Source organism: Chelonia mydas, chromosome 9 (genome assembly GCF_015237465.2).
Source record: "Chelonia mydas isolate rCheMyd1 chromosome 9, rCheMyd1.pri.v2, whole genome shotgun sequence".
Lineage (NCBI taxonomy): Eukaryota > Metazoa > Chordata > Testudines > Cheloniidae > Chelonia > Chelonia mydas.
In genome coordinates this window covers 54,726,842-54,751,312 of record NC_057855.1, presented here as the reverse complement: position 1 = coordinate 54,751,312, position 24,471 = coordinate 54,726,842, and the positions used below count along the sequence as shown (strand labels likewise).

Genomic DNA, 24,471 nt, shown 5'->3' with positions numbered 1-24,471 from the left:
CTGCCCCCTGGTTCTTGGTAACCGGTGACTCCTCATGAGCGGTATCTGTCTGGGTTATGTTCTCACTAATGAAAGCTTTGCTGGGAGTGTTCGTGGTGTGTGCTTCACAGATGAATGATAATCTCATTGAGAGTTGGAGCGACCTGGATGAGCTGAAGGGAGCCAAGAATTTGGAAACTGTATATCTGGAGAGAAACCCCCTGCAGAAGGATCCTCAGTACCGGCGCAAAATCATGCTGGCTCTTCCTTCTGTCCGGCAGATTGATGCCACGTTTGTCCGATTCTGAACCTCCTGCCTACCCTCTCTCCTTCCTTCCTTGGAGAAATGTCCCAGTTGGGTTTTTTATCCACTTACCACTACCCAAGTCTTCAGTACACTGGCACAGAGAAAACAGCCAATAAAAAGCACTGAGTACCAGTTCTTGTGTATAATGCACTCTCTCTCGTTGTTTTTGAAAAATTATGATGATGATGATTATTATTATTAATAAATCTTAACACATGATATTTCCTGGTTATACCAGTGTTTATTTGTATTGGGCATTTCGTCAGCAAGCTTCTGTGTTCAGTCTAAGCCAGCAGCTGTCTCTCGTGTGTCAGAATTAAGTAACCATGTTGGTAAACAGGAGTGAAAAGTCTTCAAGTCAGTAACACCGCCGTGAATAGAGCCTTCAGTTTTGTAGTGGGGCAGATGGGGTGATAATCCTTTAAAGGCATTGAACTGTGTTAACAAACACTCCTACCCTTGTCCAGAGTTTCTATCTTTTCTGATCCTTCTTGAGATAAGCACTCATCGATTTAGAATATTGCTTAAAAACCTGCGTTTAAAAAATTCTCAATATAAAACAAAAGACTGAGCTAAGTAGGATATGTGCGCTCGAGCAGATGGATGAACTGCCAGTCCACACACTGCTATGGTGATGGGATGTGATAACTGTTACATGCTGCCACTGTGAGTAGTTGGTTGGGGAAGGAGCTAGAGGCTAGTGTCTGGACTAGGATGGGAGGGACTATGAATTTGACGTTTGAATCTAAGGAGGCCTAAATCTGTGCCTTACATTATTTCCCCCATATTTGTGGCTTAAATTTGCCTCAGGAATTCCTCAGAATTACCCATAACAAAATATAGCTTTCAGTGTATGTGGCAACTCCCTGCTATGCTGAGGCAGAGGCATTAGAGATCCGAGAGAAGGGTAGTCTGCTTTAAAGTAAAGGCATCTTCAACATTCACCCTACTTTGATTTTATACCATATCCACTTTTGTGGTATTGGAGCCCCCATCATTTGCTAAAGCTAGGACAAGGAGTTGAATTCAGAGGGCACTGTATTCTGTTTTGTATTGTGTACATACCATTCTGTTTTGTTTGGCCTGTTACCTCACTATCTAATGCAGTTGGGATTTTACCATTAAACTTTCCATTGTTTGTATAATGCACTTTTCAATAAGAAAATGTTTTCCAGATTCTGTATTCTCCTTAGCACACTCAGAATGTAAATCCTCATATTCTAAACTTCACACGTTAACCAATCCTAGAAGAAGTCTTGGCAGCACAGTTACCCATCAGGAAGTCTTCTAGGTGACATCAAATAATGGGATCCAGTGGACCCATTGCTTCAAGCAAAGTTGTGAAACATCCAGCAAGAACAAAGTTGCAGAGTTCCTGATGCCATGTTCTCCGGTATGCCAGCCAAGCAAAAATATCTCCTCCACTCCTTTGGTTTTGAGGTAGTCTACTCTGTGGCACAGAACTGCACTGTCCTTGTTAATTTTGGTGAATGTAGCATTATACCCTAATGCAGAACCCTCCGAATCACATGGAGCTATAACTCCCAAATCTGGCAGTTTCCTACTGCTTCCACCTTCCTTTCAAAAGCAGAAAATGTCATGCCAAATGTGTATGAATAAGAGAAAAACTCTGGAGCAAAGGATTTCAGTTCAAACTGGTGCTGATTCCTGGGTGACTTCCTGAGTCAGTCTCAAAGGTGTGGGTATAGCCTTCCTCTCTTGACATTCAGGACTTCAGAAGGATTCTTAAACGGCCGATTCTTCAGTCTGGGTATTTCTGCCAGGCTGCTACAAAAATGCTGAAGGTGACAGAGCCTGATGTAATCTAAGAATCGTAGAAATGTGGGGCTGAAAAGGACTTAGAAGTCATCAAGTCCAGCCCCGTGTGCTGAGGCAGGACCACATATACCTAGACCATCCCTGACAGGTGTTTGTCAAACCTGTTCTTAAAAACCTCTAGTGATGGGGGTTCCACAACCTCCGTTGGAAGCCTGTTCCAGAGTTTAACTACCCTTAGAGTTGGAAAGGTTTTTGTCATATCTAACCTAAATCTCCATTGCTGCAGATTAAGCCCATTACTACTTGTCCTACCTTCAGTGGACATGGAGAACAATTGATCCCTGTCCTCTTTATAACCACCCTTTACACATTTGAAGATATCATAGAATATCAGGGTTGGAAGGGACCTCAGGAGGTCATCTAGTCCAACCCCCTGCTCAAAGCAAGACCAATCCCCAACTCCCCAGATCCCTAAATGGCCCCCTCAAGGATTGAACTCTCAACCCTGGGTTTAGCAGGCCAATGCTCAAACCACTGAGCTATCCTTCCCCCCAAAGCCAGTTCCTCCTATCAGCACTCCTGCCCCTCCAATCTTCTTTTCTCAAAACTAAACATGCCTATTTTAAAAAACTTTTTCTGATAGGCCAGATTTACTAAACCTTTTATTGTTTGTGCTGCTCTCTGGACACACTCCAGTTTGTCCACTTCTTTCCCAAAGTGTGGCACCCAGAATTGGACACAATACTCAGCGGAAGGAAACTTCAAAGAAGAGTCTAGAGTAAGAAGGTGCTCTCCATAAGTGAATCATACCCAGTATTGGACTGTAAAGGCAGGATAGGGAATTTCTCTACCTCTGGTAGAGTTCACCCCACTCTTTGGATATTGCTGAACCATTCCTGCCAGAGAGGTCTCTTCTCCCTTGTTCCTAAAGATACTTCAGATAAGCAGGTATTGTCAAAACCTTTTTCCACCAGAGGGTACCACCTCTGAGAGCTTTATTCCTATAGTCTGCCTCTGTCCTTTCTCTGCAAACTATTGTTTGAGCTGTTGCTCAGTGCTGTTGCTTAGAATCATCACATGAGTAATATTCATGGTTTGTCCATGTGGACCTGAAAAGCAGGTGACATTGTTCCTTTAAAAGTGTCTCCTTTCTGATTACTTTAGAACCCAGGAAACACAAAATTGTTTGTTTGTTGGAAACTGGATGGTAAATCCTGCTAGTTTAAAAATTATGGGGCCCAAATACAGAGCAGCCATCACTCACCAGGATTTCAGGGAACACAGTGCTGTTCTGCTCTGACCCTCAGTGAACCTTCTATTAGCTGCCACACAATCTTTTCATTAGCAAAGTTGAGCAAGCTTGTCATAGACTGTGCACAGGAGCTCCCTTTTGTTGACACCATACACAAAGGAATCCTGCCCTATGGCTTGCCTGTAATGATGATCGACATGCAGTGGCAGGAGTGCTGGTGGTGGTCTGTAGATGAGACCGGTTCTTGCCCCAAGAGATTTACAGTTGAATCTACATGACACAACAGGGATTGCCAGTAAACAAAGGATGGGGGGCTAGAAGGATGAGGGTTACCATGGTGAAAATAATGAAGTATGTTAATTGTAACACACACTCTGTTAGTTCCTCTTACTCTTAACATGTGAAATCTAACTAGAATGGGGTTTCTCAATCTAGGGGTCACAAACAGGGTAGAGGTTATGACCACCACACCCTTCCCACTGCTGAATAGGAGGGGGTTCTGGCTGGGTCCCAAGTAGGTCGGGGAGGTCCCAGGATGGAAAATGTTGAGAACCACTAATCTAGATAAATGAGTTTGTTGGGGCAGGGACTCTCTCTTACTGTGTTTGTGCAGTACCCCACACAATGGCCTTGGTTCTGACTGCATTGTTGTAATCTATTTGTATCCTCTAAAAAATAATAGTGCCTCTGCACTGGCCTACTGGGTGACTTCAGGCAAGCCTCTTGCCTCTCTCTGGCCTTGTCAACACTGGTTCTCCGCTTGTAAGGTTCTCCCTCCTCTTCCTGTGCCAGTATATATTTATGCCTGTATCTAATTTTCACTCAATGCATCTGAAGAAGTGGGGTTTTTTACCCACGAAAGCTTATGCCCAAATAAATCTGTTAGTCTTTAAGGTGCCACCAGACTCCTTGTTGCTTTTGCCTCTCTATTCAGCTTCTCCAGCTGGATAATGATCTGACCTTTGTAAACCACTGGAGATCTACGGAAGGAAAGAGTTATAGAAGAGCCAGGTATTATTTATTACTGTCTTCTTTTGCTATCTAGACATTTGTACATCTCTCACCATCATGGTATCTGAGCATCTTGCAAACAACCAGGTATTTCATCACAGGTTCCTTTACCCATCCAGAGGAGTGTTTGATGTTTTCAGTCTCTTGGGTAGTTGTCACCAGTAGCGAGAACTTACCAAACCAGAGCCGACTTGCGCCTCATTTTCAACTCTGCAACCCCACTGATCTTATGCACAAGCTTTTAAATAGTCATTGAAGCCAATAGGGCTGCAAGAGTGTCCCTGGGGGGTACAATTTAACCCAAACTGGTTTTCACTTAACCAGAAACTGGATTTTCTGGTTTTGGTGGGGTTTATTTTTAAACAGGGCCCGTGAGTTAAAAATCCAAAGCAGAAGGACAGTCATACCCCAGGTGAGTGAAGAGTTAACTGAATATGTGAGTCAGACAGTGAGCTCTGTACTACTTGCTCCAAGCTGCTTTCACTTTCTTGATCAGCAAGGTAAGAATTTGGTGACATTCTGCAGCTGTCAATATTTGCACTCAGAAAGCATCATGAATCACATCCTGGTTCCTATTAAATACAGAGACGTGGCTTTGTCATTCACATACGCCTATGTTTACCCTATTGTATTGGACGTTGATTTGGTAAATTTAACTTCTTCGAGTCTTACTGTGAAACCTGTTAGTTACCATATATTAATGTATTGTGCAATACATATAAAAAATATTTATATAACTTCTCTCTCCAGTAAAATTCAGTGAAGTAGAGACAGCCTGAGGCAGGTCAGTGTGGAAATAGAATTTGTGCTAATCGGTGCAAGGCACAGGCTGTGAGAAATGCACTATACATGGGAATGACCTGTTCTGCAATATACTTGTGACTGAATTCTGACTGTGTGGATGTATCTTTAACAATGCTTTTATCTAACCAATCCCTTCAGTATTTGTAATGCATTTCTCTTGTGGGCTTCATGCACACAGCATTGATAAAGAAAACCAGTAAGAATGGTAAGTATTTTTAATATCAATGCCCCAGTTGTTCTAAGCCCAGAAGAGGAAATAATTCATTGTGCACAGTCACTCCTGTGATTTTCCCCTACTGAGGCTGCAAATAAGTATGCTGATCGTGGTGGTGGCTCTCTTTAACAGAACCCATTGAGATATGGGCTGAGACCAGTAGCTCCCATCCCAAAAGCAACTGAACAACTATTATTTGTATTGCAGTAGCCCCACTGGGCTGTACAAACACAGAACAAAAAAGTGCGTGCCTCGTACAGCTTATGATCTAAGCCAAGAAGCAACAGGTGGAGACAGATAGTTGAGGGAGCACAAGTGGACAGTGAGACAATGCTTGTCACAGCACACTGTTCATTGTTTTTTTATTTTATTTTATTTTGGTAGGCATCACGGCAGAGGAGAGTTTTAAGGTGGGATATGAAAGGGGGATAATGAGGTAACTTTGCAGAGATTTATGGGAAGCTCTTCCCATGTACGAGGAGCCACAGGAAAGTGCTTGTTTGAAAAAGTGAGAGAAAGTATGAAGTTGCGTGTATGAAAATGTAACATTGTATTTGTTTAACATTTACAGTAATAACTGGCTAATACTAACTTGAAGAGGATTTGAACCTGTGAAATGAGATGCATGGTTCTCTGTCCCTTTAGCAGGCCCGCATAGCCGTCCAATTTCATGATTGTAAGTGGTATTCATTGGCACCTTCTAATGGTCTCGGTGGCCAGCTGTGAATGGCTGTGGAGACTGAGCGCACCTTTCCAGGATGAATGGTGAAGTACATTCGTGGAGCAACATAAGGACGCTCCTGTTTATGCCCTATCTGCTTTGAGTGGAAAGAGATTTAGTGCTTAGCATTCTTGAGCCATAACATCACTTCAAGATAAGCTTTAAACTCCTCTTGGAGATTTGGGATTTTTAATTGATGAGGGGCTTGTAGCATTGCAATGCTATGCAAACTGTTCACAGACACTGCTGTGGTCTGTTGCAGGAGAGGACAGGACTTGAGGTTCGCCCACCATTGTCCAGTCCTAAGTCAGGCCAGAAACTGCAGGGCAGCTTTATGATATGCCTACATGAGGACAAGGGTGAGAGTACTAGGTTCATTTTCACGTGTGAACAGAATGAAGATGTTCAACTCCTATTCCCAGCAGCTAGATGCCCCATTATGTCATTCCACACTGCTCCCCACCAATCAACGTGCATTGTCTCCATCTTTAAGAACTCACTGCAAGCATATGTCTCACTCCTCCAGAACCCTCCACCTGAGAGTATCAACAAATGGAAATAATTCCCCTCTTCAAAACTCACTCCTTCCATGTAGCCTTCTGGAACTAACCTTCCACTCCTATCTCAAATTATACTAGCTTATATTACAAATTATAAGAGGCTCTAACAAGCCATGTAGACTCCAAAAAGCATATCTTAATTTTACCATCCTCATCCCTTCCCATAAGCCACCTGTTCCTCTGCTCTTTGGGCTGTGTCCAGTGAAGGTGGGGACCTGGCTTTTTCACTCCTCTGTAAGTCACTATACGCACCTGTGGTACTGCATAATTATGAATAAAGTGCTGAAGCTTGTGGTATTTCACAATCTGAAAATAGACAAGGTGATATCCTTGACAAGTCGTGAGATGTGTTGGCATAGCCATGAATGGATATGATGATTCTCTGATTGCCTGAAGACTATTCCCCTGTCATACACTGTATCTAGACTTGCTGTGTTCATTTCAAAGGCCATTTTAACTTTTAAGCAGAGCCCCTTAATGCAGTGGGAATTCATTCTGGGGTGGTGGTGGGGTGCACCAAGGCAACAGCAGACTTAGGAATCCCTGAGGATGTAATTCTGTCTGTGCCATGCTGCCAGGGAGTCAATAAGGGACAGCCAGAACTTGTCACAGGGGCCTTGCACGGATGGCTTTAACCTCCCCTAGCCCCCCCCCAAGGTCCACGCAGATCTCAGGGGAACTGTACGTTCTGGAGAGTGCATCCCCTGCTCGTTTCCTAGTGAGAGGCAAATCCTGCTTCCCTAGTAAAGTGATCTGGTGAAAATGCTCCAAAATCAAGTTCCTCAAGTTTTCCTGGACCCTCCTGTGTTCCTTTTCTGCAGAAGGCGGCAATCTGGATCTATGGACATAATACTGCTTCAGTTAAAGGTGGTTGAGGTGACACCAGTTGATTTAGCAAGAACAGGCTTGGACTTGCAAAAGCTTCCCCACTCTGATTTGTGAGAGACTAGTTCAAATTGTGCTTTGATGATTTCAGTGTCAATTAGTTCCCCTAATGATGTGCTTCATCTTCCCCCGCATTATGATATCACAGATGACAACATCAGAACTTGCCAGTAGGACAGCAGGAGAAGGTAAGGTTCTGATTGCACTGAGCAGGGTGGAAGGCTGGGCTTGTGGTTAAGACACTGGACTGGGACTCCAGCTGCATTTAATCCCAGCTCTGTCAGATTTACTGTTTTGAGTCTGGACAAGCCACTTAGTCTCTCTGTGACTCAGTCCCTATCTGTAAAATGAGGATAAGAACACTGCCCTGCCTCACATGGGTTTATTGAGGTGCTGATAGTACACCGTAGAACTGGCCTAAACCCTTCATGTCTAACTCCCTTCTTGGGGTGCTGATCTCTGTTCTTGCCAATGGAAGTTGTCTCAGTGTGAATGGGGGAATCTATCACTCAGCTGGGCTGCTCCTGGATTCTTGCATTTCACAGGGTTTGCCTCATATGCTCTATTCTTTGGCAACTGGGAATCTCAGCTGTCTAGTAACTCCCACACCTGCAAACTATGGTCTTTCTCAGTGCTTCCATGCTGGCTGCTTTTATCGTAGTTGTCACATTTCAGCAAAGACCTGAGGAGAAGTTGATTTGGGATGATATCAGCTTTTTTTGTCCCATCCTCTCATAAAATAGAATTAATAATAATGAATAAATTGTGTCTTCCTAATATAGCACTTTCCCACTATTTTTATTATTACATGTATTGCGGTAGCACCCAAGAGGCTGAGGCTCACGGTGGTGCTGCACAGTGATGCTCTTGACACTCATGCAGGCTAGAGAAGCACAACACTTCCAGTGACTTGAGATCTTTAACCTGGCCAAGACGCACACAGCCAGATCAGCTTGAGGGCAGAAATACTAGGATTGTTCCTCATTTCCTTCTGGTATTGGCTCTTTAAATTTTTCTCATCAAAGCTTTATTGAAATATGGCTATGTTAATTTGTGCAGGGACATGCAAATCCACACCCCCATCGCAAACAAAGGCAGGTCCTGCTAGAGGCAATAAGGAGGAAAGTGATTATAAACCTGCTGTCTCCACTGCTTTATCTCCATTTCTTGGTCTTACGCACACTCACTGGCTGGTGTTTCCCAAGACAGAAAGCCGCCATAAACCGATGTTTAAAAGCAACCAAGTGGAGATGAAGTGAGACCACTTCCCTGTCTCTAGAAATTCCAGGGGAGGTGGAGGGAGAGCGGAGCTTTGGACAGTAACCTAGAAGGACCCTTTATGGTCTTGCTTGCACTTGGAACGCAGCAGGATTACTTCGGTGCAAACAGTCAGCATGGAGCTAATGGTTGGAGTCTGTACACTGGCTAGGAGGGCTGTCCAGCTGCAGTAACCCCCAGTATCAGGTACAGTAGAAGGACAGGACTTCATGAAAGCACAGAGGCTGTTCCTGTTCTTGCTGGCTACCTCTCTCTCTAAGGCTGGGGCAGGAATCCTGCTTCTTGGAGGGATCAGTGTATGCTGCAACAGAGAGGCTAAAAGAATGTGCATGGTGCTGGGCACTAGGAACTTGGGAGTGCTGATTTGGCTCTGTTACTGGTTTGCTGTGTGGCCAATCCCTGCAACTTTCTTAGAGCTGGGGAGCCTAACATGGGGTTAATACCTCACAGTTGTGCAGATTAGCTGTTAGTTTTACTGCTTGGGCAGTGGTTACTGTGAGACTGCTCTGAAATAACTATAGCATAGTGAACTATACTAGGAATGTGTCATTCCATTACTACTAATTTAATCAACTCATAAAAGACATACGTACACCTTGGCTTCACACACAGCCAGCGTGGTTGAGGACCGGCTGAATGTAGAGCTGAATGCAAGTAGGAACTTTCAAGGAAACATTTTGCCCCTAAACTGTAGGCAGTTTCAAATTGCCAGGGGAAAATATTTCCTGAAAATCTTCATATATTTTACCAGAGGTCCATCTTCTTTACTCATAGGATTTTACACCCTTGCTGACTTCCCCTCTTCCCCAATCCAAAAACCTTCAATGCTGATTAAAATATAGCAGTACTCATATTGGGTCCATATTCTGCACTGACAGTTCCATTTGCCTTCTGAGAGCTGCGAGGGGTGTAAGCCAGGGCTGAATTTGGCCCATGGTTTGGAGACTTAGGCTATCATGTTCAAAGGTGCCTAGGGGATTTGGGCACTGGAATGGAACCAGGCATGCATTTTCCTGAGGAGGCTTTGCCAAGCTAAGCCTTAAATCAGCACTTCTCGGGTTTTGTTTGTTTTTTGTCCAGCTTCTGGTTGTGATTGGAACTTGTCTTTATTTGCGGACTCCAATCATTCTTCCCAAGAGCCTTCCACCAGGTTCTTTTCATTAAAAGGAAGCTTTCCTGCTGGAGAGTTACCAGTGTGTATCTGATCTCAGCTTCCATCTACTGCACAGCTGAGAATCTGGGGCACAACAGAGGAAGGAGGCAGAAATCATTTCCTGGGCTATCCTGCTGTTTGCCTGCACCCCAAATCCTGCTCAGGTAAAGGCAGAGAGGCATTAGCTTACTGTGGCTATTTTAGTTTAGTGTTTCTCACATAAGCTCAGACTGGTACATTATATTGGTCCACTGTATATGTGCCTAAGAAACTTTTTTTTATTGCTTTCTAATCTCCTAGTTGCTCATTCTTGGCTCACTATGATTTGGGATGAAAAAAAAACATTAAAATGGCAATGTAAACCATATGGAACCTCTAGGTTGGAGCACCTGGTTGAGGTAAAATCCAATAGCTTTTGATTGCCTTCTGCTTCTCTTTCATATATTTGACAATGTCTACATGATTGAGCTAACTACAGTCAGTTAAATATGACTGCCTCTGTGCCAAGTCATGTTTAACATGGGGTTTGTTAGTAAGCCTTCTGACATGGGGCTTTTTCCCAGCATGGACAAGACCAAGGTTTTCAGAAAAGTGACTAGCAATTTGGGGGCGCTCAGTGTGAGATGCATTAGAGGGGCTTGATTTCCAGAAAGGGCTGGGCACCCACCTGCAAACCAGATCTCAAACTGGACATCCCTAAATCATTAATCACTATCTTGGCTGAGATGCTCATCAGAGGCTGCCTGGAACCCAGACCCATAATGGGCCACAACAGGAAGGTAAAGTTTTTCACATTAAACAAAAATAGTCCCCTACTATATGAATAGGGGAGGTGTCTGTCTGTGACCGACTTGCTTTCAAGGAGCCTCTCAGGGTAGAGGGATTCTTCGGCCATATTTAGCATGTTTCTTCCTCTAGACAGCAAGCAAGAAAGCTGTTACAGCAGCAGCATTACTTGCATGATGTGGATTGTTGCATCATTTTTTCTTCACTACATTTTATCTTGCCCAGGCTGGTTTTCACAGAACCTTTTGGTGCATTCAGACCCAATCTGCATTCTGGGACTCCTGGCACAAATACCCTGCGGAGCCTGGCAGTGCTGCGTGTGAAGGAAGGTTTGGCTAACTTCCATATGTGAAGCACTGCATTGTGGGTCGGGGTTATAAGCAGCATCTGAAGTGCCACAGCTGTGATGCTTGGGGAAGCGGTTGCAGGTAGGGGGGAGTGTATGACACATTTGGATGGAAATGGTTGAAGATTGCAGCAGTTCAGCTGGCCCTCAGCTAGAGACCTCTCCACAGGCGTTAGACCCAAATGGCAGATCCATTGCTTGTAGAACACCTGAGAGAGCTCATAAAAGACATGTGTGCAAACTCAAGGCATTTGAGCCAATCATTTGTAACACCTAATAACCTACTGTAGAAGGCACCAGTGGTTACAACAGGATTCAGAGCCCTGGGGCTAAAGTGATGCTCCTGAGACACAGCTGAGGCTGCTTATGTCCTGTCTGTGTCATGCCCAGCCTGAAATGCGCACTTCATACAAGAGATTCCCAGATCTCCCACCTCTAATTACCTTCTGAGTTTGGGACTCTTTGCACTTACTGCACAGTTCATTTAATGTGCAATGAAAAACAAGCCCCTTTGTATTCTCTCTGGGCAAGTTTCTTTGTGAAGTTGATACAACCAAGAAAGGTAGCTATGTATCATCTTGTGATGTGGGGTCCCAAAGCAGCACTTCGCGTGTTGTGGCTTAGGTACTGAACTTGGTGTTGGAAGACCTTGGTTCTATTTCCAGTTCTGCCACAAACTTACTGTGTATTCTTGAGCAAGTCACGCCATTGCTCTGTGCCTCTGTTTCCCTTGTGTAAAATAGGGATAATATTTAGTGTTGGGATGCTAATCTCACTTTCTTAAATAACAAAGTTATATCTTCTAAAATGTAAATTCTATATCAGATTCTTTAAAAGCACTAATAACAAATATATTTTATAATAAATGATTTAACACTTTACAAAAGAAATCTTTAAACTTAAGATCAAATAGAGGTCCCCTAACTTATTAAATATCTCTGAAGATGACCTCTGAGCCAAACTATAATATGACTACTATTGTCACATGCCATGGAAAGTGTTACAGAATGTCCCACCCCACCTCACCCAGACATGGAACGAGGCACTTAATTGTCCCTAAAGCTACTTCATCTCTCTTTTTGCTTCACTGCAGAGCTTCTTCCTAAAACCTTTCCCAGCCTCTCCTGAATGGCTTCTTGATAAACAATTGAAGAAAGCTCACATATCCTTGTAATGCATGAATGTGTTCACTTAAACCACTCTGATACAAAAGGTAACAATTCCTTTGTCTAGGGTCTCAACCTAAATTCTTGCTGCTAGCAATCCTGCTCTCATAGATTTCCCTTGATATCTTTTAATAAAACTCCTACATTTATTTAAAACAAAATGCATCAGGTAAGTCTTATACATAGTGAATAATTGTCAAGCAAGGTAACAAAATACATTTATAATGTACCACAGCAGAACAGGAGGGGAAGGAAGCAGCTCACCACTAGAGCACTCCTGTACCTCTACCATCAGGACCAGAAAGTGAGGCAGCCCGTGTCTTGATCTCTCCTGGCATGTTGGGACCCCAAACATTGTAAGGCCTGGTCTGCTGCCTCCGATGAGAGGGAGCTTTGGCCCGTCCACGCTGCACTCACATCTTGCTGATTTGTTCCTAAACAGCAGAAGGTGCTGGTGGCATGAAGGATCAAGATGCAGCGAAAAAAGATCAAAGCAGATGATCATGCCAACCTGATGGGTGAAGACCAAAATGCCAAAGGGCCTTATTACGGGAGTCTGAGCCAGGATCCTATTGAAATCTCAGAGGTAGGCATATAAAATCTACTGTGGATGGATATTTAGAGCAGTGAGGGGGAAGGGCAGGTCAATCTGCGCCATCACCTCCTGCCACATGGGGGATGACTAGGGAGCTATCTGGGGAGCACAGCTCCTGTTCCTGTTGAAGGGGGTGGGGCATGTGGAGCAACACCAGGGATGCCTGCATCCAAAGGCAAGATGAAGGAGAGGGTGCTCAGGGAGATCAGCTGCTCCAAGCAATGGACAAGCTTGTATAGAGAGCCACCCACTTCCAAACTGGGTGAGGCTGGCTGGCCATTGTTTATGGGCCCTGTCTCCTGGCAGTCACTAAACGCACTGAGACTGGTTTGCAAACAGCAGTTCCCACTGTATGCACATGACTTATTTCGTATTACCGTGGTAGTGGCATATGCCCACTGTAGGAGGGCAGCCCTGTAGCCCATTGCCTTCTTTGGGATGAGAGTTTAGATAAGTCCTAACTAGCACCCTGGTGGGGTCACACTTGCTCCTGGAATCCTGGTGGGGACTGCATGACGCCAGCAGCACCTTCCCTTCTTTTTGCTAGTTCCTGTCAGCATTCCGCAGGGCTGTTGTGGATGCAAGCCCAAGCCTCTTATGAGTTAATGCTTTTTTTCTAGCTGAGCAAACCAAGTCAAGTGACCCATGTTCCTCAGAGCACTGCAAATGTCTTCAGTGATGGACGCACCAGGATAGGTGAGGGCACAGTGCAGGGAGAAATGCTGATGTTTGAGGAGATGGTTTTGAGGTTGGTGGCCTTTGTATTTATTCACTTATTTTATAGAAGGAAACCTGTAAATAAGGGGTGAAGTCCTCAGCCCTGCTCTCAACACCGCGCACACCCTTGGGTTGGGATGTGCCCGCCAGTCCCCACGGACAGGGCAGAACTGAATGGGTTCTGCTGGTTGAAGTAGTTCTGGTAGGCATATCTGGAGTCCACTAGGCCCCTGGCTAGCTTGACTGTCCTGGTTTGTCTGAGGACCCCTGGTCCTTGTGGCTGCAGTAAGAAAGTACATCTTCCTGTAGCCACATGTGGTAGACTCATTCCATAAACGGTAGGGCTCTTAGGTTTATAATCCCCAGCCTGCTCCTCTCTGCACATGCCCCTTTCTGCAGGCTGTTCCTCTTACTCCACCAAGATTTAGCCCTGTGACAAGAATCAGATGGGCACTGGGCAGGAGTGGATGGAGAAGCAGATGAAGCAATAGATGTGCATGAGCTGGGTGGTTCTGAAGAGCTTTGCCCCCATGTGCCTTGCAGTGTCCATTTTCTGTGATGTGGACACAAGCTGTCTCTTCTTGTCCCAGACTTCGTCCTGGTGTGGGAAGCAGACCCTCAGACTCAGGAGCAGGAGGGACAGAGTGAAGGAACCAGTGCTGAGAGCAAGGTACCCCGGTGGAGAAGAGCTGTCGATGTCCGCAGGACTTGGCGGAAGAAGTTTCTGAACAAGCTCCAGGCTGCTGGAATCTGTATAGAAAAGGTAGCTGGGTCCTTTCTGGTGCCCAGGCAGGTGGCCTCCCTGTGTACCAGCGCACTAGCCTAGCTCTGCAGGGCCCTCTGTCCTGGGGGGAAGAGTTGCTTTGTTCACTGGGTCCTGGTCTTTCCCCCTCAGCCCAGTAATCTATATCCGGACGTGTCGGGGCCACCCCCTCCAGAAAGGGGAGCTCATTGTCCACCTTGGCTTGGTCCTGGCTTCTCTCAGAGGGGAAAGGAAAGCAAAGGGCCAGCTGGCTGGGCAGTCTGAGGAGGAGGCTGGAAATGCAGCCATCTGTCAGCAACACAGGCAGCCTGCCAGCATGTGGTGATAAATTGAGCCTTCTTCCCCCACTGGAGCCAGGACACATGGTCAGTCTACTCTGCATCACTTACCCTGCAGAGGAAACCTAGTTCATGTAGAAACAGGGCCCTGTGTATGATGAAGCATGTTAGAGCTAAGTTATAGGCATGGTCGCCTGGGCCAGCTGAGCTGTGATTGGCACAGGAGGAGGGCAAAGGTGCCTTTCTATTGTGTCATGTTAGATACCATCACCATGGTATCTGCACACCTTCCAGCTGAGCATTAAGTGACACGAATAACTAATGTCTGTAAACCACCTTCCCGCTCCCTTATCCTGAACCTGGTCAGGGGCCCATAGAGCCCCCAGCATAGCCTAGCCTGTCCGCACCTGCCACACCATTTATCTGTCATTAGGGATAACAGGTGGTGCCTCTTGAGGCAGATCTCCCTCCCCTTTTCACTGCCAGAGTACTACAGAGTGGATGGAGCCTGGGGCCAGAACTTTACCCAGTTCCAAAATGGCCCCCTCCCCAGTCAGTGGGCCAGGGCGGCAGTGGGCATTTCAGCCTACTGGGAACAAGGCAGAGCTGCGGGGGGTGGCTAGGGAATCATCTGCTGATCTTTCATTGGAATAATATTGACCTTGTGCCACATGGTGTGTGTGTGTGTCTAACCTACTCCCATCATCTAGTGATTCTCCTGGCAGGCCCAGGAGGGAAGCTCTTTGGTCTCACGCTGCCTGGCCTGCTGGGAGATGCGCTCTCTTGGAGAGGAGTGATGGGAGGTGGCTGCCAACAGGAGCACGGCTTGCTCTGTGTGATCTGGGAGCTGCATATGGCGGGTGCTCCTCTGCTGCACAGTTCCCTGAGCTCTGCAGGGTTCCTACGGCATGTCTACACTGCAAAAGAAAACCCTTGGCAGTGAGTCTCCCAGCTGAAGACAATGAAGATCAACTGATTTGGGCTCATGCTACAAGGCTAAAAATAGCAGTGTAGATGTTCCAACTCTGGCTGGAGCCCTAAGCTCTGAGCCATGCAGTTCAGGGCCCTGGGCTCCAGCCTGAGCAGGAACATCTACGCTATTTTTAGCCTCATCATGTGAGCCTGAGCTCTGCCGTGGGTTTTTCTTTGCAGTGTAGACATCCCCCTCTCTAGATGCTTAGGAATGGCACAGCCAGGGTGAGTTCTGCATGGCTGGCCACTTCCTGCTATGAATCAACATAGCAGCGTCAACTTCAAGGGAGCCTTGTTGATTCACCGCAGCGGAGGATCCAGCCTATAAACGCCAGGCCTGAGTACAACAGGTGGCTAATGCCATCTTTCCCTCTCCTCTCCCAGCACGCGATCCAGGATGAGAAGAAGGTGGTGCACTATGTGCTGCTGAATGCTCCCTGGAGCGTGCTGTGTTATTACGCAGAGGATCTCCGGCTGAGGCTCCCCCTGCAGGTGAGGGTCTTTCCGAGACTCGTTCCTCTTCCCTCTAGGGCCCAATTCATCCCTGCAGGAGATGAGGAACTCCTAGTTGCCAGGGTGAAGCCATCCCACTGCTCCCATGTGTCACAGTGCGGGAGGGGAGGAAGAGTTGTGGGGGAGGTATCTCCGTGCTGGCTGATTGGTGTACACACTGGGCTGAGCAGGCGCCGGAGGTCGCCTGGAAGGAGCTTCCTTATCCCTTCAGTGCTTCCCCACTCACCCTCTTTCACATGCCAGTGCTCCCAGCCTCTCGCGTCATTGTGCATGCAGCTGGGGCACTCGTCTCTTCCCCCACCCTCCTCTGTCCCCGGATGCTGACTCGGCACCATGCTGCTGCTGTTGCCCTCCTCCTGAGCCTTTTCCTCTTGCTTGTGCCTAGGCCCTGCCGAATCAGGCTTCAAACTGGTCTGACAGAGTGGTGAAGAGGCTGGGTGTCCCCAGCCTGCTGTGTGAGGAGGTTCCAAACATGCCCCTGGACTACTACACTTGTCACTTCAAGGTGAACAAGTTAACATGGTAAGAGCCCAGGGGGCCTGTAGAACGCATTCACTCCTGCTTCCTTGTGCTGATCACCCTTCCTCTTTCCCATCTGGAATGAGCTTCCTGCTGTCTCCCTGAGGGCAAGGGCTGTGGGACAGACAGTTACCCAAGTGAATTTTAATGAATCTGTAAATTCAGGGGTTGTACCGTATGATTGGAGAATTGCTAACATAGTTCCTATCTTTAAGAAAGGGAAAAAAGGTGATCCGGGTCATTGTAGGCCTGTTAGTTTTACATCTGTAGTATGCAAGGTCTTGGGAAAAAATTTTGAAGGAGAAGGTAGTTAAGGACATTGAAGTCAATGGTAAATGGGACAAAATACAACATGGTTTTACAAAAGGTAGATCGTGCCAAACCAACCTGATCTCCTTCTTTGAGAAAGTAACAGATTTTTTTAGACAAAGGAAATGCAGTGGATCTAATTTACCTAGATTTCAGTCAGGCGTTTGATACTGTGCCACATGGGGAATTATTAGTTAAATTGGATAAGATGGGGATCAATAGGAAAATTGAAAGGTGGATAAGGAATTGGTTAAAGGGGAGACTACAACGGGTCCTACTGAAAGGTGAACTGTCAGGCTGGAGGGAGGTTACCAGTGGAGTTCCTCAAGGATCAGTTTTGGGACCAATCTTATTTAATCTTTTTATTACTGACCTCAGCACAAGAAGTGGGAGTGTGCTAATACAGTTTGCGGATGATACAAAGCTGGGAGGTATTGCCAATTTAGAGAAGGACAGGGATATCCTACAGGAGGATGTGGATGACCTTGTAAACTGGAGTAATAGTAATAGGATGAAATTTAATAGTGAAAAGTGTAAGGTCATGCATTTAGGGATTAATAACAAGAATTTTAGTTATAAGCTAGGGACACATCAATTAGAAGTAAAGGAGGAGGAAAAGGACCTTGGAGTATTGGTTGATCATAGGATGGCTATGAGCCGTCAATGTGATATGGCCATGAAAAAAGCTAAAGCAGTCTTGGGATGCATCAGGAGAGGTATTTCCAGTAGGGATAAGGAGGTTTTAGTACTGTTATACAAGGCACTGGTGAGACCTCACCTGGATGTGTGCAGTTCTGGTCTCCCATGTTTACGAAGGATGAATTCAAACTGGAACAGGTACAGAGAAGGGCTACTAAGATGATCCGAGGAATGGAAAACTTGTCTTGTGAAAGGAGACTCAAGGAGCTTGGCTTGTTTAGCCTAACTAAAAAAAGGTTGAGGGGAGATATGATTGCTCTCTATAAATATATCAGAGGGATAAATACCGGAGAGGGAGAGGAATTATTTAAGCTCAGGACCAATGTGGACACAAGAACAAATGGATATAAACTGGCCACCAGGAAATTTAGACTAGAAATTAGATGAAGGTTTCTAACCATCAGAGTGAAGTTTTGGAATAGCCTTCCAAGGGAAGCAGTGGGGGCAAAAGACCTATCTGGCTTGAAGATTAAACTTGATAAGTTTATGGAGGAGATGGTATGATAGGATATCATGGTTTTGGTAATTAAATATTCATGGTAAATAGGCCCAATGGCCTGTGATGGGATATTAGATGGGGTGGGATCCGAGTTACCCAGGAAAGAATTTTCTGTAGTATCTGGCTGATGAATCTTGCCCATATGCTCAGGGTTTAGCTGATCGCCATATTTGGGGTCGGGAAGGAATTTTCCTCCAGGGCAGATTGGAAGAGGCCCTGGAGGTTTTTCACCTTCCTCTGTAGCATGGGGCACGGGTCACTTGCTGGAGGATTCTCTGATCCTTGAAGTCTTTAAACTACGATTTGAGGACTTCAATAGCACAGATATATGTGTGAGGTTTTTTGCAGGAGTGGTGGGTGAAATTCTGTGGCCTGCATTGTGCAGGAGATCAGACTAGATGATCATAATGGTCCCTTCTGACCTAAATATCTATGAATCTATAAGTGGCTCTGAGAGGAGACCTCTTCTCCCACTCCCTGTCTAACAGGCCTGCGGGGCATCTACAGGGAAGCCTGTTACGCCACCTGCTGGAGTGCTCATCCAGGCAGCTGCGTGTGCATGTTGTCTGCCTAGATCATAAACTCTTCAGGGCAGGAAGCACATTGGTGTCAGTGTCCCTGAGACCCCTAGTGCACTGCCGAAGCTATCGGAGCAATAAAGGGATAAGAATTAAATACCACCACTTGGCGGGGCACAGGGTACCTATAGGGAGGAGGAGCCATGTGTGCACACAGGGTCGGATGAGGTGGGTAGGTTGATGATCAGCAGAGCAAGGCTGCTGTGAGAGGACTACCCCGGGGGAGTGACTCTATAGGCCGCCCCTCTGAGCTGATGGGTGAAGCCAAGGAGGTGACCTGCTGTTGGAACTGCCCCTGCAAGTGCCTTCTCTTTGCAGCTGGGCTGGCAGGGGCAGGGAGGTGCTGTCCTCGGTTGGATGAGTGAGGTGCAGGGCTTTACCTGTGGCAAAATGGGGTGGGGAAGTGGATGGCCCTGGGCTCGGGGAGAGGAAACAGGATGGCTCGTCCTGTGGGTTGCACTTTTGGGGGCATGCTCCCATCATGGTTCTGGTGTATGTGATTGCAGGTTCCTAGGGAGCAATGAGCAAGACACCTTCTTCAGCAGCACGCAGCGGCACAGGATAGTGAGTAGCCAGTCCAGGGGTCTCCTGGGGAGGGAGAGGTCCCGCAGGGCCTGGGGCTGAGATGTGCCCTTCCTTCTTGGCTTCTGGTTCAATTCTTTACATGCTAATTCATTGCTCTTGTGTCAGCCCAGCTGGGAAGGGCTCGAGTGTTCTGGCCTGGGCAGAAAGGGCCATGCAGGGGAAGGCTTTGGGTGCAGCAAGTTTGGGACCCTGGCGAGGCTTGGGTTTGGGCTAGGAGAGAGGTGGGTGTCATGGAGAAGGCCCCACTTGAATCTGGAGGATGCAGGCCTTCCAGGGAGGCATGGGCTTAGGTTGGGGCAAGTATGGTGGCCTCTAGGGAGGTTGACATTTAAGCAGAGGGAAGGCTCAGTTTAGGGGGTAGCTTGAGTAACGAGTAGGCTTGTGACCCTGGCTGTTTGAGCACTAGGCACATCCCAGATCCTGATCAGTCTAAAGAAAGACGGTCACTTACTCGTGTGCAAAGTGGGTGTAAAATGTTACCAAATCAGACATCTCTGCTCTGCTGCCCAGGTGGTAGCATGGTATGCCCACCTTGCACAAGTGTGAATGGCTGCACTGCGCAAGGTAGTGGGGAATCAGCTATCTATTTTAGGGACTTAGAGGGTCCCCCTCTTCATTGTATCTGAGCACCTCACAACCTTTAAAGCTTATGAGGCAGGGCAGAGCTATTATCGCCATTTACAGGTGGGGAACTGAGGCACAGAAAGGCTAGGTGACTTGCCCAAGTTCATACACACAGTCTGTGGCGGAGCAGGACCAGGTCTCACAAGTCCTAGACTACTGCCCTAACTACTGGACCATCCTGCCTCTGTCAGCTCCTGCAAGTCTCTCAGTCATTGAACATGCTGGTCGTGTCCTGCCACATCCCTTCTGTAGTGGGGGGACCAAAACTGGATGCAATACTCCAGGTGTGGCCTCACCAGTGCCGAATAGAGGGGAATAATCACTTCCCTTGATCTGCGGGCAATGCTCCTACTAATACAGCCCAATATGCCATTGGTCTTCTTGGCAACTAGGGCACACTGCTGACTCATATCCAGCTTCTCGTCCACTGTAATCCCCAGCTCCTTTTCTTCAGAACTGCTGCTTAGCCATTTGGTCCCCAGCCTGTAGCAGTGCATGGGATTCTTCCTTCCTAAGTGCAGAATTCTGCACTTGTCCTTGTTGAACCTCATCAGATTTCTTTTGGCCCAATCCTCTAATTTGTCTAGGGCCCTCTGTATCCTATCCCTGTCCTCCAGCGTATCTACCTCTCCCCCCCTGCTTAGTGTCATCTGTGAATTTGCTGAGGGTGCAATTAATCCCATCATCCTGATCATTAATAAAGATGTTGAACAAAACCGGCCCCAGGACCGACCCCTGGGGCGCTCCGCTTGATACCGGCTGCCAACTAGACATCGAGCCATTGATCGCTACCCGTTGAGCCCGACAATCTAGTCAGCTTTCTATCCACCTTATAGTCCATTCATCCAATCCATACTTTTTTAACTTGCTGGCAAGAATACTGTGGGAGACCGTATCAAAAGCTTTGCTAAAGTCAAGATATATCACATCCACTGCTTTCCCCATATCCACAGAGCCAGTCATCTCATCATAGAAGGTAATCAGGTTGGTCAGGCATGACTTGCCCTTGGTGAATCCATGTTGACTGTTCCTAATCACCTTCCTCTCCAAGTACTTCAAAATGGATTCCTTGAGGACCTGCTCCATGATTTTGCCAGGGACTGAAGTGAGGCTGTAGTTCCCCGGGTTCTCTTTTTTTAAATATGGGCACTATATTTGTCTTTTTCCAATCGTCCAGGACCTCCCCTGATCACCACGAATTTTCAAAAACAGTGGCTAATGGCTCTGCAATCACATCAGCCAACTCCCTCAGCACCCTTGGATGCATTGCATGGACTTGTGCATGTCCAGCTTTTCTAAATAGTCCTTAACCTGTTCTTTCACCACTGAGGGCTGCTCACCTACTCCCCATACGGTGTTGCCCAGTGCAGCAGTCTGGGAGCTGCCCTTGTCTGTGAAGACCGAGGCAAAAAATCATTGAGTACTTCAGCTTTTTCCACATCATCTGTCACTCTGTTGCCTCCCCCATTCAGTAAGGGTCGCACACTTTCCCTGACCACCTTCTTGTTGCTAACATACCTGAAGAAACCCTTCTTGTTACCCTTCACATTACTTTGCTAGATGCAACTCCAGTTGTGCCTTGGCCTTCCTGATTACAACCCTGCATGCTCTAGCAATATTTTTATACTCCTCCCTAGTCATCTGTCCAAATCTCTTCCTTTTTGAGTTTAAGCTGACCAGAGATTTCACTGTTAAGCCAACCTGGTTGCCTGCCATATTTGCTATTCTTTCTGTACTTCGGGATGGTTTCATAGAATCATAGAATATCAGGGTTGGAAGGGACCTCAGGAGGTCATCTAGTCCAACCCCCTGCTCAAAGCAGGACCAATCCCCAATTAAATCATCCCAGCCAGGGCTTTGTCAAGCCTGACCTTAAAAATTCCTAAGGAAGGAGATTCCACCACCTCCCTAGGTAACGCATTCCAGTGTTTCACCACCGTCCTAGTGAAAAAGTTTTTCCTAATATCCAACCTAAACCTCCCCCACTGCAACTTGAGACCATTACTCCTTGTTCTGTCATCAGCTACCACTGAGAACAGTCTAGATCCATCCTCTTTGGAACCAGCTATCAAATCCCCCCTCATTCTTCTTTTCTGCAGACTAAACAATCCCAGTTCCCTCAGCCTCTCCTCATAAGTCATGTGTTCCAGTCCCCTAATCATTTTTGTTGCCCTCTGCTGGACTCTTTCCAATTTTTCCACATCCTTCTTGTAGTGTGGGGCCCAAAACTGGACACAGTACTCCAGATGAGGCCTCACCAATGTCGAATAGAGGGGAACGATCATGTCCCTCGATCCGCTGGTAATGCCCCTACATATACATCCCAAAATGCCATTGGCCTTCTTGTCAACAAGGGTACACTGTTGACTCATATCCAGCTTCTCGTCCACTGTAACCCCTAGGTCCTTTTCTGCTGCCGAGCCATTCGGTCCCTAGTCTGTAGCGGTGCATGGGATTCTTCCGTCCTAAGTGCAGGACTCTGCACTTGTCCTTGTTGAACCTCATCAGATTTCTTTTGGCCCAATCCTCTAATTTGTCTAGGGCCCTCTGTATCTTATCCCTGCCCTCCAGCGTATCTACCTCTCCTCCCAGTTTAGTGTCATCTGCAAACTTGCTGAGGGTGTAATCCACGCCATTCTCCAGATCATTTATGAAGATATTGAACAACACCGGCCCCAGGACTGACCCTTGGGGCACTCCACTTGATACCGGCTGCCAACTAGACATGGAGCCATTGATCACTACCCGTTGAGCCCGACAATCTAGCCAACTTTCTATCCACCTTATAGTCCATTCATCCAGCGTTTGTTGCTGCGCCCTCAATAAGGCTTTTTTAAAATACAGCCAGCTCTCCTGGACTCCTTGCCCCCTCATATTAGCCTCCCAGGGGATCCTGCCCATCAGTTCCCTAAGGGAGTCTGATTTTCTGAAGTTCAGGGTCCATATTTTGCCACTCTCCTTTCTTCCTTTTTTCAGAATCCTGAACTCAATCATCTCATGGTCACTGCTGCCCAAGTTGCCACCTACTTCTACTTCCCCTACCAATTCTTCCCTGTTTGTAAGCAGCAGGTCAAGAGGAGCACGACCCCTAGTCGGTTCCTCCCGCACTTGCACCAGACAACTTTTCTTCCAAGTATTCACTGGCAATTGGAGTTAAATAGATTTTAATACACGCAAAGTTTAAAGAGGCTGACTAAAAACCAACCCTTCTCTCTCCGTTTTCAATGTCCGGGGAAGGGAATGTTACAATGCCTATGAGAGTCAGGCTTGAAATAGGTGGCAAAAATCAACTTCCTATACCTGAATTTATTTGAACTTGTTGAGTCTCTTTCCACCTAAATTCTCCTTTTCCCTCTCGAAAGGGCTGAAGGGTGGTTGCTGACTGAGAACCTTTGAGGGATCACGGGGTTCTCGTTGTATCTTTTGTCAGTGTGACAGTGGCTAGTTACCACCTCTTTGCTTCCCCCAGCTGTACGAGATCCTGGCCACGACGCCATATGGCCACTTGAAGCAGGGGGAGGTTGGGGTGGATCGGCTGCTGAGCGAGGATGTCTTTGCAGCTGCATTCCCCCTGCATGAGGTAAGTCAGGAGACAGTCTCTTTCCAGCACCAGTTCCCTGTTACCTCAGCCAGACTGGACTTCGGTCATGCCCTGATCTCCAGCTCAGGGGGCAGCAGGGAGCCCTGGCCAAGACAGAGCACTTGCATGGCCTCTGCCCAGGAGGGGGCCGGGCTGTTCAAAAAGCTCCTTATTCAGCCTTTCTGAAAGAATGCAGAGGTAACTGGGGGTGGGGGAGCTTGGCTGTGGGGAGCTGGAGAGGCAGGGGGCTTTTGTCAAGCCCCTCTCCCCAGCCCAGCCAGGTGCTCTGCTCTGCATGGGCAGCTGCAATGCTTTCACCAGCCTCAGTTGGAACCTCCCTGCTTCTCCCCCGCAGGGTCCCTTTGCGGTACCTGCTGACAGGCTGGCCCCTGAGAGCCTGACTGAGCGCCAGGTCCTCTTCCAGTACTGGGCAAGGTGGCGGAAATGGAACAGATACCAGCCACTGGATCACATCCGCAGGTACTTTGGAGAGAAGATCGCACTCTACTTTGCCTGGCTGGGTGAGTACAATGCTCTTTGGAGCCTTCCCAACAACTTACCTTCCTCCCTGGCCCCAACCAGACCTGTCAATACGCAGCCCTGGATCTCCTGCCCCATTCTCTTTAGCCTCGAGCCTGCACCTCTATCTCCGACCAATTCCTGAGCTGTGATAGCTGTGTGTTCCTCATGCCCACTGGAAAAGGAACTGCAGCCTCACTGATCAGGAGATCAGACTGTCCAGTCTCTTAGAAATCAGGCTTGGTGAAGAATAATGCCTCCTGCAGCCATGCTGCTCAAAGGGGATGGGTTCTAGCCAGCAGTGGAAGGGCACCACCAGCACCAGTATGCATTATTCTGTCCTGCTCCTTACTGCTTCTTCAACCACCTCCTGTGACACCCAGCTCTGCCCTAACCTAGTACCTTCTCCAGAAAGGGCTAATGCTTCCCTGGAGCGTCGGCCTCCTTGTGTTCTGCTGAAGGGAATGCAGGGATCAGCGC

General features: G+C 47.1%; 3 protein-coding genes across 10 annotated transcripts in view; 2 read left to right on the top strand and 1 right to left on the bottom strand.

The window, feature by feature from the left end:
* The window catches only part of PPP1R7 (protein phosphatase 1 regulatory subunit 7), a 29,588-nt gene extending 29,081 nt beyond the window's left edge, over positions 1-507 (top strand). For both annotated transcript variants that reach the window (XM_037909322.2, XM_007067366.3), the window contains exon 10: positions 111-507. In XM_037909322.2, the coding sequence (XP_037765250.1) occupies positions 111-287 (177 nt within the window). In that variant the 3' untranslated portion in view covers positions 288-507. The remainder of the gene's footprint in view (positions 1-110) is intronic.
* The window catches only part of LOC102947701 (high density lipoprotein binding protein), a 170,525-nt gene that overhangs the window by 34,569 nt on the left and 111,485 nt on the right, over positions 1-24,471 (bottom strand). The window lies entirely within an intron of this gene.
* The window catches only part of ANO7 (anoctamin 7), a 52,757-nt gene that overhangs the window by 3,104 nt on the left and 25,182 nt on the right, over positions 1-24,471 (top strand). For 3 of the 4 annotated variants that reach the window (XM_037909306.2, XM_037909308.2, XM_043522469.1), the window contains 8 exons: positions 12,684-12,827; positions 13,457-13,532; positions 14,144-14,316; positions 15,951-16,058; positions 16,465-16,601; positions 19,190-19,247; positions 23,362-23,472; positions 23,828-23,993. In XM_037909306.2, coding sequence (XP_037765234.1) covers positions 12,714-12,827; positions 13,457-13,532; positions 14,144-14,316; positions 15,951-16,058; positions 16,465-16,601; positions 19,190-19,247; positions 23,362-23,472; positions 23,828-23,993 — 943 coding nt within the window. In that variant the 5' untranslated portion in view covers positions 12,684-12,713. Of the gene's footprint in view, positions 1-12,683; positions 12,828-13,456; positions 13,533-14,143; positions 14,317-15,950; positions 16,059-16,464; positions 16,602-19,189; positions 19,248-23,361; positions 23,473-23,827; positions 23,994-24,471 lie in introns of those variants that run through there. The other variant, XM_043522470.1, reaches the window with a different exon arrangement.